General features: G+C 38.6%; 1 protein-coding gene across 1 annotated transcript in view; it reads left to right on the top strand.

Moving 5' to 3' along the window:
• The first annotated feature begins 2665 nt into the window (after positions 1-2665).
• Positions 2666-15914, top strand: part of fbxo11b (F-box protein 11b) — a 26940-nt gene continuing 13691 nt past the window's right edge. Inside the window, exons 1-8 of the mRNA XM_033984216.2 lie at positions 2666-3054; positions 5785-5948; positions 7232-7313; positions 8999-9143; positions 11162-11291; positions 12992-13075; positions 14334-14466; positions 14569-14675. Of these exons, the coding sequence (XP_033840107.1) occupies positions 2967-3054; positions 5785-5948; positions 7232-7313; positions 8999-9143; positions 11162-11291; positions 12992-13075; positions 14334-14466; positions 14569-14675 (933 nt within the window). The 5' untranslated portion in view covers positions 2666-2966. The remainder of the gene's footprint in view (positions 3055-5784; positions 5949-7231; positions 7314-8998; positions 9144-11161; positions 11292-12991; positions 13076-14333; positions 14467-14568; positions 14676-15914) is intronic.

The following is a 15914-nucleotide window of genomic DNA, read 5'->3' as shown; positions in this document are numbered from 1 at the left end:
GTGACAATTTTACCTGATGCCCTTCCCTTTTTTTGGTTTGGGACAATTAAAGGGAATATACAAACGAATTGGGACATCGACTTATCCGTCCATTCATTCCCGTTGCCAGATATTCATGTAACATCCCTATTGTGAGATTCTGAATGATTTGAATGTTTTAAAGCCAATGATCTGTAAAATGTGCATGTTTTATTTTGCAGAACTCTGGACTTGTATTATCTGGAAAAAAAAAAAAAGTGTCCTTCACAGCATCCAAAAGCTCAAGGACAGACGGGGCGGCCCACCTCAGCGCTGTTTACAAAGGTGCAGAGAGGAGGCCGCAGCTGCTTTAGCCCCAATTCAGGAGTCCGGCGAACACAACACAACACACAGGCTCTTTCAGGGGATTTCAAGGCTGTGACTGTGGCAAATACAGGACTGGTTGTTAGTACTGTATGAACACAGCGCCTCTTAATGGCAGTAGATGAAAATAAATGCATGCTGTTGAACATTTGAGCCACTAGATGGAGCTGATGCGCTGCAAAACCTCTGCAGTGGGTTATTTCAATAGATCTGGTTATTTCACTGCTTCCCAGCTTTTTTCTACGTTGGTGAACCTGTTTTTTCCAGTTTTATTAGATGTGGAGAATCTTTTGACCCACATGGGGGCAAAGCTGCAGGGTCGGGGTGACTGGGCTATTTGACATTTTAAAATTAGGATTGTTTGAAGACAAAGCTAAAGCTGAGGTTACAGAACATTTGTAATTAGGCCGGTCTGGTTAGAATGTTATGTAGGATTTTTCTTACAGTTGCGTTTACTACTTTAAAGGTCCTATATTAGACCAAATCAAGCTTTTAGCCTTGTTATAATGTTGTTAGTTCATCGAAAACATACCTGCGTTTGTTTTTTTTTCATTCACACATGTTTGACTAACCCTTTATTATTCGTCTGTCTACATCTCCAAAGCTCAAAATGCTCTGTTCCACCTTGTGATGTCATGTAGGCCTAGTATTTTTTCAAGTTGACTGCTACATTTTACCTTTTGTTCAGTAGAAATAGGCAAATCCCAGTCTGAAATCATTCAAATTATGCCAGTGAAAGTGTATGAAGTTTAAAAAGACAGTTGAGCACTTCCTGTATTACCACATGACATCAAAAGGTGGTTTCCTTTTGAAAGAAGAATGCAGCCTAAATATGCAGGGTTTCTGTGTTAAACATGTGTGAATTAAATAAAACACAACTCCAGGTCTGTTTGTGATGAGATACAGACTAGGCTATATTCAGGATCATTCAGGCTAGTTTAAAATTATTGAAAATTGAGCCATCACCTAAAACAATTTCCTGACATCTGTCATATTAAAATCTTATAGGAGAGTGCCATCTAGTGTTTAATTAGGCCTTTGTGTAATTATAGGATTTGTATGGTTAGCTTACAGATGACTGATTAACAGAACAAAGCTAAGTATTGTAGCATTTTGGTGAATGGAAACATGCATTTCTTCTGGTTGTTTATTTTCTAAACACAAGGGCTACTGAGGGCCATAACCCAGGCCAAAACAAGAGCAAAACAACAACAGTCTCGACTAGGTGTGGCACGATAGTGAAATTTTGTGTCACAATGATCACAGCCAAAGTAATTGCGGTTAACGATTATATCACGATAACGATTAAAGTTGCTGATAGTCTAAAAAATATGATGTCTATGAATAATTATAATTTTAATGTTCTTTATAAGTTCCGTATTTAAACAACTCATATAATTGTACTCTGCTATCAGTGAACAACTACAACAACTACATCTAGCGGAGAATATTACAAAAAAGCAGGGCCATCGACATAAATTTGGGGCCCGGGTCAAGAAGCCTCACAGTTCTCTGCCCCCTAAGACACTGGGGCCTGGGACAACAGACCTCTTTGTCCCCCCTGTCAACACTCCTATGGATAAGTAACTTTTTCTGCACATTCTGGAGATATAATGGTGATTATTAAAATTATATAAAATGTCCCATGAACAATTATTGTGTACCCCTTTATCACAATAAACGATATTGTTTGTCGTCCCATGCCTAGTCTCAATTTACCAGAGCCGATCTCCAAACTGACCAGTAACTGAGGAATAGAACCTTCACTTTAACTTGTTGGCATAGCAACCAAGCGTCACATACAAAATCAGTTATATTAACCCCAATACATAAACCGTTATCATGAACTAAACACAAAATATCAGATCATTACAATATGAACTCAATTAAAATGCTTAAAATATGTAAAAGAATAAGAACAAATATTTACAATTAAATAAACTGTAAAAAACACGCATATCCACTTAAAGAGAACAAAGCCACACTACAAATAAATGATGCGAAATGAATGAAATGAGGCAAATCAGGCAGGTACAGTGACAGGCAAATGAATAAGTCATGAACCGAAAGACCACTCGCGCAATGTTTTTATAAGGCATAGTTTTTATTTGTAGCGTTAATGTAAACCAACTGATATCTGCAGTATGGTCGGTGCGTGTTATATTCCGTGATTTTAGCTATTATTGTTTTATTTACCATTCTGCGGCTACCCCTACCCGATTTGTATCACAACAGGGAAGGTTGTCATGGCCGCCTGCTACGACGCTTCTGATTGGTGGAGGTTGTAGTTAATTATACAACGGCGCATATGATTGGTCGAGAATGAGCAGAATTCCAAAATGGCGAACGCGATTGGTCGAAATGCCTTCAGTGCTTATTTTTTTCTCGCGATTGTTTCCCGTGTGGGTTAATGGCTCCTCCTGCTACAGTCTGAAACGGAGTTGGCAGCGAGAGGCGATTCGGGGGGAGCTGTAACATCGCTAGCACGTACAAAACGGCTGTAAAACCCCGAATACCGGCGTGATCGAGTGGGTAAAAGGGCTACCCGACTCGTAGTTTAGGTCTCGGGGTTGATTCCGGCAGGACAGCAACGCATTTTCTCCCCTAACAAACCAGCTCGCCAGATGAACTCTCTGAGAGCCACCAACAGGAGACCCAGGCGAGTGTCGAGGCCGCGCCCGGTGCAGCCCGAACGAAACAACGGGGAGAGAGGTAAGCAAGGCCCCGGATGGCTAATGTCACATACCCGATTGGTGTCAGGCTTAACAACACCTTGCATAACACACTAACCCCCATTTTAGTTTATAATCTCCTCATAAAAGCGCACGAGTTGCAGGAAAACCCGAGGCTTCTTGCCCCACAGGCCGCGCTTTGTTCGGCTTGCTTTGGTGTACGGTTGGGGGTTGTCTTCGCGTAATGTAATGCAGCTAACACTTAATTGGCTCGTATTAATGTTACTCCGGTGTGATAAGTTGGTTTTAATGCAGTTTATCCGGTGTTTTCCACGCTCCCCGGCCTTGCATTCCCAGCTGTCACTATTGACTACGAGGGTGTACATCTGCGGCGTATTTCTACTGCCATTTTTGGGGTGTAACAAAAACATTAGCCGCAGTCGGGAGCGATGCTAACGGCTAACTGCTAACTAGCTCCCCCGGCTTTTACTAGCTCCGTGAATCAGCTGTTGTGCCTTTTATTTAGCCCCGTGTGTGTCGTTATGCCTCGGTTACAATGCTATTACTATGCTAAACGTCTACGCTTTCAACCCGCGTCTTGTTTGCAACCAAAATTAGCATCTAGCCTCATTTGTTTACACCGCAGATTGACTTTACTACGCAGTTGAGTTTGTAGTAGTGATGTGACGTTTGTGAACGAGTCTGGCTCTTTTCAACGGCTCCTTAACGTAAACGGTTGGAACTGGATGTCAGTTTTGAAAAGAGAGTCTTTTACTGTCTATTTTTAATGCATTTTTATCCTGCTGATCCAACACAAGAATCAGATCAGAAGCAGAGCAGGTGACACCAGTGAGAGATATGTGCACAAAAAAATCCATATTTGGCATCATAATAAGTTGCTTTTGTAATTATTGTAATGATTTAAACTCATTTCAAAGGTAAGCACACTCCCACTCTCAGTGTTAACCATTTTAAACACATCTTGGTAATTTCTCTGTGATAAGTTTGCTTCTGATTCATGCAAATAAATAGTAAAAGAGCCAGTATTTTGAAACTATCTTTGACATGAGCAGATCCAAAAGATTCAGATCCCATACATGAGCCAAAAGTCCCATCACTATTTTGTAGCCAGGAGCTGTGATTGCATCAGTTTATAGGTCTTGTAAATGACAGCTGCAAATGTAACACGCCATACTGTGATCAAACGAGATTTAAATGCAAAATGTTAATGGATTATTGAACAGAAACACGTTGAGTCATAGTTATACATTTCTTGCAAGGAATGCCTTTGCTAATTTCAACCTTTTGGCTGTCTTGCATCTCTACAGAGTCTATTTGCTTGTGTAGTGCTGTAATGCATGTGATATGAATGCCAAGCTTTGTCAAAAAACATACCCCCTGTTAATGCTTTTTTTTTGCCCATACATGTGTAGTAAAAAATTGCGACATGGCATACCTTGCAGCTAAACATATATAACGTATGCTGGGGTATGGTTTCCTGCAATTTGTGTCTATATGCATTTTCAGTGTTCAATCTTTTCTGCAACTAAGATGTAAACAAGGGACTGAAGTCTTGTCAGGTCAGCAGCACCAGACCAGTGTAATGAATCAGTGGTTAAAAATAAAATGCACATCTGTTTTGATTTTCTGTCATTATATTAAAGAGAAAGTAAACAAGATCATTAATTTGGCTGCTAATAGAAGCTAATAATTATGTTATAAAGCAGATGACAGACTTGGAGGGAAAGGAGATGTTGTCTTTGGCAGTGTGTTATACATGGAGTTTCATAATATAAACAAGGATTGTTATTGCATCTTAAATTGGCATAGGTAAATATTAAATCGTTAGAAAGTGTAGATATCTCCTCCAAAAGTTGACAAGCTACTATGCCATATTTCTTGCACACTTCTGACAAATGGTTGTAAATTGCTTTGAAACATCTGTCTGCAAATATAAATTATTTGCAAAGCTGCCAACTTGATTTCAAAAAGAAATTTGTCTTTAAGATAACTTTTACAATCCGGTTCTTGCGTGACAATCAAACGCTGAAGGCGAAAGTAGTATTGACAAAAATATTGTCTTGATATTGAGTTAGAGTTCACCATAACAATAATTTGCAATCCATCTGCAACTCGCTACAACATGTCTACAAATGTCTTGGTGGAATTTCAGGGAGTGAATGTAAAGTGAATGGATCTTAAAACATAACACATAGTACAGTAAGCCTTTGTTTGGGAGAATACACTGCAGCCAGCTCAGCATAGAGGCATAGATAGATGTTATTCATGTTAATTGTAATTCAAATTCTGCATACATTCAAAACAACAATATCACCTCTGGGAAGAGTGCTTCTCTATACATACTACTGTTGTATTTGTTGAGTTAATATTTGGGACATATGGCAATGGAAAAAATAGCCATGGTTGTATTTTGATCATCTTAGACTATACAGACTCAAAATACCTTCAAAAAGACATTTTTAATTACAAAAGCAGTGAAATTATCAAATCAAAATGTCAAAAATCAAAAAGCAATTTCTGATTTTCATGAACAATACTTTATTTGTAAATCTTCTCTATTTATAAACCTTCAGTCACCATATTTCAACTGTTCTTTGGTTGATATGGAAATTCCCAGTGTACAATAGAAATAATCATTTACTCAAATAATTGTTAGTTGCAGCAACAAAATATTCTGTCATGTGGCTTTCTGTCCTTCTCCATTACTGAGTGTTAAGTCTTATTTCCTCTATGTCCCTGTGTTGCTCAGATGAGGAGGCTCCTGCCGCCGCTGCTGCAGAAATGGCCATTGAAGAGTCGGGTCCCGGGGCCCAGAACAGCCCGTACCAGCTCCGCCGGAAAACACTGCTGCCCAAAAGAACCGCTGCTGCCTCTGCCACCGCCTCTGCCTGCCCCAGCAAGGGCCCCATGGAGGTCAGGCCCCTCTGCATTCAGCTATCATAAAGAATCAAGACATGCAATGTCCCTGTCAAATAAGTTAGAAGATCTCAGGCCACAAGATCTCACAAGATGAAACTGTCACAAGATTGTGCAGACACGAGTAGAAAGATCTTGTGATATTTTTCCCATATGCTTAATTTGGAGAAGGAGAAAAAAAGTTAATGCTGGTGACTTTGTATTTCTTGCAATACACAGTGCTAAAAATCCAAAATTTGTGAACTGAATTTTACTCTTTATTAATTTATTATATCAGAATCTTGTTCTTGGGAATTGTGTCCTGCCTCAGCCCTATAAGGATAGAAAAGTGGGACTATATGTGGTACTGCAAGATTAGTTGTAAATTGTTCTTTCTTAGTTATGAAAGGTTTGTAATCCATGACTTTGTCCACACTGTCCCCTCCTTAGGGGACGATTTAGGGTCACACCATTTTTAGTCTGAATGGCCAGTAGGTGGAAAAGTAATACACTCAAAATTTCCCGCAATGCACCTTGAATATTAGTGTCCATTGCAGAGTGGTTGGAAAAACAACAGCACGGCGACACGACTAAATGAGTCATATAGAAGCACTGTTTTATCTCACTGTTGATCCTGATTATGAATAAAACTTAAATAAACCATTGCTGTGTAAAGTTGCTAGCGGGAGCTGCTAACCTTAAGTTGAGCTGTTAAAAGAACTGTCAGTTCCACATGTGATTTAAAAAAAATAAAATAATCCAGTCTGTTTTTGCATAAATACTTGTGCCAGTTCAGTCTGATCATTAGTTATGACAGAAATCAAGTTTTCGAGTCAAGTGACCCGATTTGTAATAAACTGTGTGTCCAAATCTCTCTGTGAAGTCTCTATAGAGTCTGCTAAAGAGTGAAGGTCTGTGGAGTGAGTGAGGGGTCAGGGGCTGGAGGAGACATTTGGACACAGCTGTTGAGTCTTGATTGCCACAATTAATTAAAAAAATCAGTTTTAGCAACAGCTAAGTGTGTAGACTATACTAAGGACAAAATGAAGTCTTGCATGTAAAACTTGCTAACCCTGTACTGTGCATGTTGTGAAATCCATGTGATCCTTGTTTCAGTTAAACAGTCACGTTTCACTTTGTCAGTGTTCCAAGTGCACATGTTAAACACGCCCTGGAATTGCATCTAGACCATATCCATTTTAGAGTAACACATCCCAGTAAATAGGCTCCTAAAATGTATTTCAAAACCACACAGGTGCATTCTATGTTTGTTTGTTTAACCCAGTGTATCTGTGTTGCAGGGAGCTTCCACGTCGTCGACAGAAGCTTTTGGTCATCGAGCCAAACGAGCGCGAGTGTCTGGGAAGAGCCACGACCTCCCAGGTGAGCACCCGCTGTCTGTGAAATACATCTGAGGCTATATTTATCAGCTGGAGCCTGCTGTTGGATAACGCCATTTTGATTATCTCAAATTAAGATGTTCTGAATTGTTGATTGCTATGACAACGCTCTTTTGACCCTTGTGAAACCCATGAATACAGAGGAAGTAACTATATCCAAATCACACAGTTTAGTGCCATGTGTTTTATTTGGGGGACTATAGTTTTCAAGAAAGTTTTAGGAAAGTGTTCTCGGGGCCTGGGAACACCTTGGGGTCCCACCGGAGGAGCTGGGGGAAGTGTCTAGGGTGATGGAAGTCTGGGAGTCCCTGCTTAACCTGCTGCACCTGTGACCTAACCCCAGATAAGCAGAAGAAAATGGATGTAGAAATGCAGTTTGTTCTCTAAAAATGCCTCAGCAAGCTTCTGATGTAATGTTACAGTCTCCTTTCAAAAAATAATAAGATTAAGATTCAAGTGTGTAGTAACAGTAATTTGTTCATACTGTCCTACACTGAAACATTCCCAAAGATCATTCCCAGTGTATTTTCTTATGTCTTGCAGGATCATGCAAAAACACGGATAGTGAAATATGGCTGTCACAATAACACATCTTGAAGTTTGATATATCGCTGAAGTAAATCTAGATGACAAACAATAATACTGAAACTAATTTATGCCACTGATGCAAGAGCCAAAGTGCAGATTTAAACAATAAAAACTATTCTAAATCTACAGTATTGTTAAAAAGAACATGAGTTGCGATAAATAAACAGCAGAATGCAACACTTAAACTTCTGAACTTACATGGCAAATTAAGAATTTAAGTGAAATTCAAACCACTGTGGCTCAAATCTTATCAAATAGCCAAAAAATAACAACAAATTCCCCAGTAATGCAAAGAAAAAGTACACACTATAAATACTGATCCCAAAATGATTGTTCCATATAACATATATTGAACAATGAGTCGATGTAGTGACTACAGAGTGTTTTTGTCAAATGGCATAAATAAAAAGTCTTGTCCGGCTTGTGCTTGTAAAATTAAGACTGAAAGCTAAATTATATAGATTTTAATAAGACGAACTTTAAATTTAATTGTAAATCCTGATTGATCTATACGAGGAGCAAGAAAATCAAGACAAGGCAAGTTTATTTGTATAGCACAATTCAAAGTGCTTTACAGAGACACTAAAATCACAATACAAACAAATCAAAACATAAATAATCATCACAAAATTAACATTAAAAGAGAAGAGGCAGAATAAAAACCTTAAGTAGAGGCCTGTTTCACATCTTCAGGAAGACTGTTTCAGGCTTTAGCTGCGGAAGAACCTGAAATGTTGATTCCCTTGGTTCAGTCCTGGTTCAGTCCTGGTTCAGTCCTGGTTCAGTCCTGGTTCAGTCCTGGTTCAGTTCTGACTCTGGACACCAGCAGGAGTCCCTGAAGAGTGTGGATGGTCCATATGGCACTAACATGTGAGAGATGTACATCATTAAAAATTGTTTTTGCCCCACCTCCCAGTTTTATTGTTGGAATTAAATATTGCATTCTTACTATTCATCTGTGTTGAGTCACACCCATAACTACTGCAGTGATGGCTCCACTGGCTCCTCTGTAGTAAAGGTTCCCTCTGTGCTCATTTGCTCTCTCTGTTCTCATTGACTCATTGGCTCCTGTTTCCTCAGTGGCCCCGGCGGAGCAGTACCTGCAGCAGAAGCTCCCAGACGAGGTGGTGCTGAAGATCTTCTCTTACCTCCTGGAGCAGGACCTGTGTCAGGCCGCCTGTGTCTGCAAGAGGTTCAGCCAACTCGCCAACGACCCCATCCTCTGGTACGGCTACTATCTAATTTTACAGCAGACCTTTTGTGCAAACTGGACTTTTCAGAGATTTTAACTATGTTCTAGCTGTATCTTCTCACTGAGCTTCTGAAGTTGTATTTGGAGTGATTCATGTTTTAAGACACCATTTTGCCGATCTACCCCCGTTTTTACCTCAGAACACGCCCATTGTGACATATGCACTTTATTTTTATTCTCTTAATTGGTGATACTCGTAGTTTTCTAACGCGGAAGTCAGCAGACTTGTTCCTTTTCCATCCATTCCATCCAATTTTGTCCACTTATCCGGGTCTGGGTCACGGAGGCAGCAGTCTAAGCAGGGACCGTTCCCTCACCCCAGACACGTCCTCCAGCTCCTCCGATGGGACCCCAAGGCATTCCCAGGCCAGCTGAGATAGCCTTGGGGCCTCCTCCTGGTGGGACATGCCCAGAACACCTCTCTAGGGAGGCATCCAGGAGGCATCCTGACCAGATGCCCGAGCCACTTCAGCTAGCTCCTCTCAACTTGTTTCTTTTATTTTATTCGTTTTAGATGAATATTGTGATTTTAAAAATTGAAAATTATAACATAATGATCCACAGGTGTCAGAGATTAAATTATAGAGACACAAGGATAATAGATCGGATTTAAAATGCACCAACACTATGGGCTGCAAGATTAATCACAATAAAATCATAGTCTAAATTTGAGGAGATGCAATCAGCAGATGGCAAAGACCGCCATTTTTGAAGAACCATAACTTCCTCTGCAAACATCAGAATATCCAGTCATAAAATTAAAACTTCCATGTTCCAAAATGCATTTGATTCTTTTGGTTTGTCATTTCATATTTCAGTCTTTTTGTCAATTCTGGACATGTTTAAAATGTGAACTTTATAAATTTAAATCCAATCACAATGCTTGTTATAAAAATGTCATTTAGATATCAGCTTTATAGACTGTAGTGTGTCAGTGTGGTTTGGACAAGGTCGAGACAAAATGAAACTATATTTTTGTTCTGTGGCTACACTTGGAGGTTCATTACTATTTATTTTTGTGGCAGGTGCAAAGCTAACTGGGGCACTGTTTAGTCTGAAGTTGCAATGTTCGATATGCCAAAAATGAATATAACAAGATTTTTGGAGCCAGATTATAGTTTTTATTTCGTAACAATTCATGTGAAATTTAGGATCTTGATATTGGCTTAAGGAGGATTGGTTAAGTCCACCTGTCACTCACTCAGAGCATTGTTGAGGCGGGAAAAAGTGTCTGTATTTGAGCATAGAGCTTTATAAAATGGCAGATTTTAAAATTTTCATCAAGTAACCCAGCTCTAATCTGAAGATCTGTCACTCAAATTAGGCTTCGTTTTAACACAATTGGAAAATAAACTTTCTCTTAAATAACATTTTAGTCAGGCTAATGTAGGCCAGTTCTGCAATTTTCCGAGATATAAAAAAATGTGTAGAGGTTATTGCTTTGCCTGGAATATTCCACAGTATGGCATTAAATTTGTCTTATCTCCACGGAGACAAGCGGGTGACTCCACTTCCACGCCAAGGTACAGGCCAGATCTGTGGAGATGAAGATTTGTTTTGTTGTTGTAGTAGTATATTTTGAATTTATTCATTTACAGCTGGATTTATTGCAAAATACAAGTTTAATGCCATACCGTGAAACATTCTTGGTAATAGGGATAGGGACACTCCACCAGAAAAGTTACATAATGCACCTTTAAACTTGTCTATCTCCAAGGAGACAAGCGTAGGACTCCACCACACCAACTTACAGGTCAGATCTGTGGAGATTTGTGTTTATTTCTTGTATTTATTCAATTATAGATGGTTACATTACAAAATACAAGTTTAATGCAATACCGTGGATTCTAGGCAGTAACAGTTATAATCCACCAGAACATTTCCAGGATACATCTTTTCAGTTACACTATTCTGACATTTTACATCTACAGTTTTGCTCCTTAATGTTTATACTGGTCTCATAACCTCTAACTCTTGTATTGTCTTTCCAGGAAGCGCCTTTACATGGAGGTATTCGAGTACACACGTCCCATGATGCACCCTGAGCCCGGGCGCTTTTACCAAATCAGCCCCGAGGAGCACGAGCACCCAAACCCCTGGAAGGAGAGCTTTCAGCAGCTGGTGAGTGAAAAGACTTATCCATACCATTTACCATTTAGAGCGGCAGAGTTGAGAATATTCCAATAATTGTTTTGATATTTAAATATATTTTGCCTTTAAAATCACCTTAAAACATTCAGAAACGTCTAGTGTAATCTCCCAATCAAGAGTATAGTGAATGTATGTGACATTCCTCTACTATTGTGGTTTAGGCTCAGTTCTGATTCATCGATGTTCCCGGAGTTCAGATGGATGTGATTGACAGGTGGATCAGCCAATCAGGGTCTGTCTGTATCAAAACAAATATGGCTGCTTACGAGGAAAAAAAGGGGGGAAAATATCACAGGGGACTGAAAAACATTGTGGATTTCTGCAGAAAGAATGGGCTTTTTAATAGGAGGTGAAATAAATGCCATGTTATTCAAAATTAGGGATGACCAATGAGCAGCTTTGTTTAACATACGTCACTGAAATAAACAAATCTGATTGGATGATCCCATTTGGATCTAGCTTGAGATGCGATGGAGGAAGTGGAGGGACCAGACTCGTATCCCTCTGTATAAAAAAAATACAAAAAGATAGGAGTCTGGATTGGCCAGGCTAGTTTTGATTAGTACCTGGGTATTAAATTATTTTGAAATGAATCTCTGCATTTGACCCATCCTTCGTTTCTGTTCAAATCCTGCCCTCTGTAATTGCTTTAGTTAGCAGCTGCTTAGGTCCACTTTTGTTGCCTTTTGTTTTCCCTTCATTGTGTCTGTGCTTTGGAAAGTGCCCCCTGCTGCTATTAAGAGGCACCTGCAGGTTTAACACTTCCCACAGGCACAAGACGTTTTAAGACGTTTATTGTGTTTTTTTGTCACTCAGAGTTAGAGCGACCAGATGTTTTGAAATGTAAGTAGTCGAAATTATCAAATTGCGGAGGCTGCAATCATTTAAGCAGTATAATTTCCGCTTTCCTCCTTCCTCTCGCAAAATATAAAAATAGTCTTATCGGGATGCACAAATCTATTCAAATCAAATCGAAATTGGAATTATTTAGACAATAGAATGTTCTCTGCAAAGAACAAAATAATAAATGGATAAATCTTGTTGTACCTTTTTAGTTTTGACGTCGACAAACATGTTCTGGATTTACACAAAGTGAGCTTTAAGTCATGTTCTAAAGCTGTTACCTCCTCAAAAACAGACCTGGAGTTGTTTTGTTTCATTCACACATGTTTGAGTGACACTTTTATTATTAGTCTGTCTACATCTCCAAAAGCTCAAAATGCTCTGTTCCACCTTTTGATGTCATGAAGTGGTAGTTTTCAAGTTAACAGCTCCTTTTAGCATTTGTTTAGTAGAGATTGGCAAATAGTTTAAAAACACAGTGGAGCACTTCCTGTATTACCACATGATGACATCACAAGGTGGAACAGAGTGTTTTCTGTTTGAGAGAAGAACTCAGACTAAATATGCAGGGTTTGTGCGTTTAAACATGTCTGAATGAAACACAACCCAACTCCAGGTCTGTTTGTGATGACGAAACAACATTATAGATCAGAAAACAGTGTAACATGTCCCTTTAATGCCCTAGAGGTGTTTAGTGTGCCCTCTGTTTTGCAAGTAGGATTCTATTCAGTCATTTTATGTGATTTAAAATGTCTACATTAATTAATTCCATTAGTAATAAAACATTTTCACTGGTATATAATTTTTCTCCTTTGTGTTTATTGCAGTACAAAGGAGCCCATGTCAAACCAGGCTTTGCAGAGCACTTCTATAGTAACCCCGGGAGGTACAAGGGCCGCGAAAACATGCTGGTGAGTCATGCTGTTTATTTACTCTGTTTACTACTTTCTGCATTTCATATATACACAGAAGACATCAAATATATGAACTAAGTTATATGGAATTATGTAGTAAAGAAAAAAATCAATTAAATCTACTAAATATTTAAATTTTTTATTCAAATCCTCCATATATATTATTTCATATATTTTAAGGTTTTATCTAAAATGTCGGAAGTAGTAAAAATAAAGAAAAAAAAATACTGAATGGTTGGTGTGTAAAAACATTTGACTGGTCATGTAAATAATTAAATATTCCACTAATTTCCTTCAGATGTTTAAGGTGTCTGGATGTGAATTCGGCTGTAAAATGAAAACATGAATCTGTGCCGTCCTACTTTCAAAACCGGGAAACAGGGAATTGTCAAGGAGTTAAAGCTGCATTACATAACTTTTCTGGTGGAGTTTCAGCTTGTCTCTATGGAGATAAGCTGAGTTATTGCTTTGCCTGGAAAGTTCCACAGGATTGCATTGTATCTTTTCAGGCTGAGATACAGGTCTGATCCATGAGAGCAGATCCCATTAACATTCATGTCCGAGCTATGTAATTTAACTTGTAATTTAATAAATGCAGTATGGATAAATATATAATGCCATACTGTGAAACATTCCAGGCAAAGTAAGTGTCCATCATCTTCATGGCTGACCCTACACCATAAAAGTTAAACAGGGCAGCTTTAAAGTAAATAATTTTCAGTGGTGGAAGAAGTACTCAGTTGTATTACTTAAGTAAAAGTACAGATAGCGGAGCAAAAAATACTCAAAAGTATGACATGAAAAATCGACACGAGTAAAAGTATTAAAATACCTGTTTAAAAATGTATGTAAAATAAAGTATTTCATGCAGATTTTGAGTGTTATAAAGCTTCAACTGTAGTGATTTTGATTTGAGCTGAATTCTGTTCAACAGAAACAACTGAATCAATCTTTTTTTTCTATCTGTTTTTATTTGTATATTTTAATTTGCTAAAAATTATTAACATGTTAAAAATGTATTATTGTTTTATCATTATTATTATTGTCTGAAACCTACTTAAAGGGTTTCAGACAATAATAAAAAAATACTTAAACTTTTCATTTCAGTTCAAAAATGTAGAGGAGCAGAAAGTACAGATGCTGCTTCAAATGTAGTGAAGTAAAAAAAAAAAAAGTATCCACTGTAAAATTTATGTTCCACCGCTGATCATGTGACATATTGATATAAATGTACTTTGGTTTGTTTCTGTTTCAGTACTACGACACCATCGAGGACGCTCTCGGAGGGGTGCAGGAAGCTCACTTTGACGGTTTGATTTTTGTTCACTCTGGAATCTACACCGACGAGTGGATTTACATCGAATCTCCCATCACAATGATAGGAGCAGGTCAGAAACACATTCATTTAAATAAATATAGTTTTAATGTTCAAAATATGGATGGATAACGTTCAAAATATCTTACCGTTATCTGCATTTTTTTCTTTCTAGCACCCGGGAAAGTAGCAGACAAAGTGGTAATAGAAAATACTAGAGATTCCACGTTTGTTTTTATGGAAGGCTCAGAAGACGCTTATGTGGGATATATGACCATAAGGGTGAGTAAAAATGCAGCGTTTCCCAGTTCACTTTGTTTATATAGATCTGTTAAGTGTCATGTCATTTCTGGGTCCAAGGCAGGCAGTATTGTGAGGAAAAAAAAAACAAAAAAAAGAAAGAATGCTAGAAATGAGCCAGTTGGACCCACACTTAACAACTTTATAGCAGTAGAAACAGTATGGAAACTAATGAACAACATAAGCATTAAAGGGCCCATATTACGTTATTTTCTGATCTGTTATAATATTTCCTCATCACAAACACACCTGGAATTGTGTTTTGTTTCATTCACACATGTTTAACACACAAACCCTGCATAATTAGAATTGAGTTCTTCTCTCAAACAAAAAATACTCCTTTCCACCTTGTGATGTCATGTGGTAATACAGGAGGTGTAACATTTTAAAGGAAATAAATGCTGTTTTCAGCCTCTGCACTGGTGTCGGTTGATATCAGGTATCGACAGATCCTTAAATCTTAAGTATCAGAATTGGTATGAGACCTGAAAAAGCTGGATCGGTGCATAGCCTTAACATTAAACACTGGAAGACATTTGCGTAATCTCACTTGAAGACAATTGTCCACTCCTATTTCATATGACGACTATTTGCATATCCGTTTGTTCATGTAAAATAAATTGTATTTTCTTTCCCTGCTCTGTTTACTTAGGCTCCAACAACATATGTAAATATTGAAATCTGACCCTCTGAGGCCACTGCACTTTTAAACCCTGGCATCTGGACATTGGATTTACATCGTCAGCAGCAGCTCTCTATATGGGAACTCTATTGGTGTAGTTGTTGTTTTTCTATGAGTTTTAGAATGATGAAAAATTGGGACGGATGCCGTAGCAATTAACAATAAAAAAATATATTGTTTGAATGGTGAAAAATTCAATTCATTTTATTTTTGTAATGCCCAAAATCACAACAACAGTTGTCTCGACGGGCGTTCATGTTTTGGTTGATGGGGGAAACTGGAGTACCCGGAGGAAACCCATCCAGACACGGGGAGAAACATGCAAAACTCCACACAGAAAGGCCTGGGCGACCCGGGGATCAAACCAAACCTTCTTGCTGTGAGGCATGAGTGTTGCCACTCAGCCACTGTGCTGCCTACACACAAAAACAAACAGGAAAATCAAACAGGAAAGATCAGACAAAACAAGAAAAATCAGCCAGGCGAGAAGGAGGGAGGGGGGTGGAGGAGGGCCAGGCGAGGAGGAGAAAGGCCAGGCA

The sequence above is a fragment of the Periophthalmus magnuspinnatus genome, chromosome 19 (assembly GCF_009829125.3).
Source record: "Periophthalmus magnuspinnatus isolate fPerMag1 chromosome 19, fPerMag1.2.pri, whole genome shotgun sequence".
In the NCBI taxonomy this organism is placed as follows: Eukaryota; Metazoa; Chordata; class Actinopteri; order Gobiiformes; family Gobiidae; genus Periophthalmus; species Periophthalmus magnuspinnatus.
Note: the sequence above shows the minus strand (reverse complement) of the source record. Positions and strands in the feature narration are given on the sequence as shown.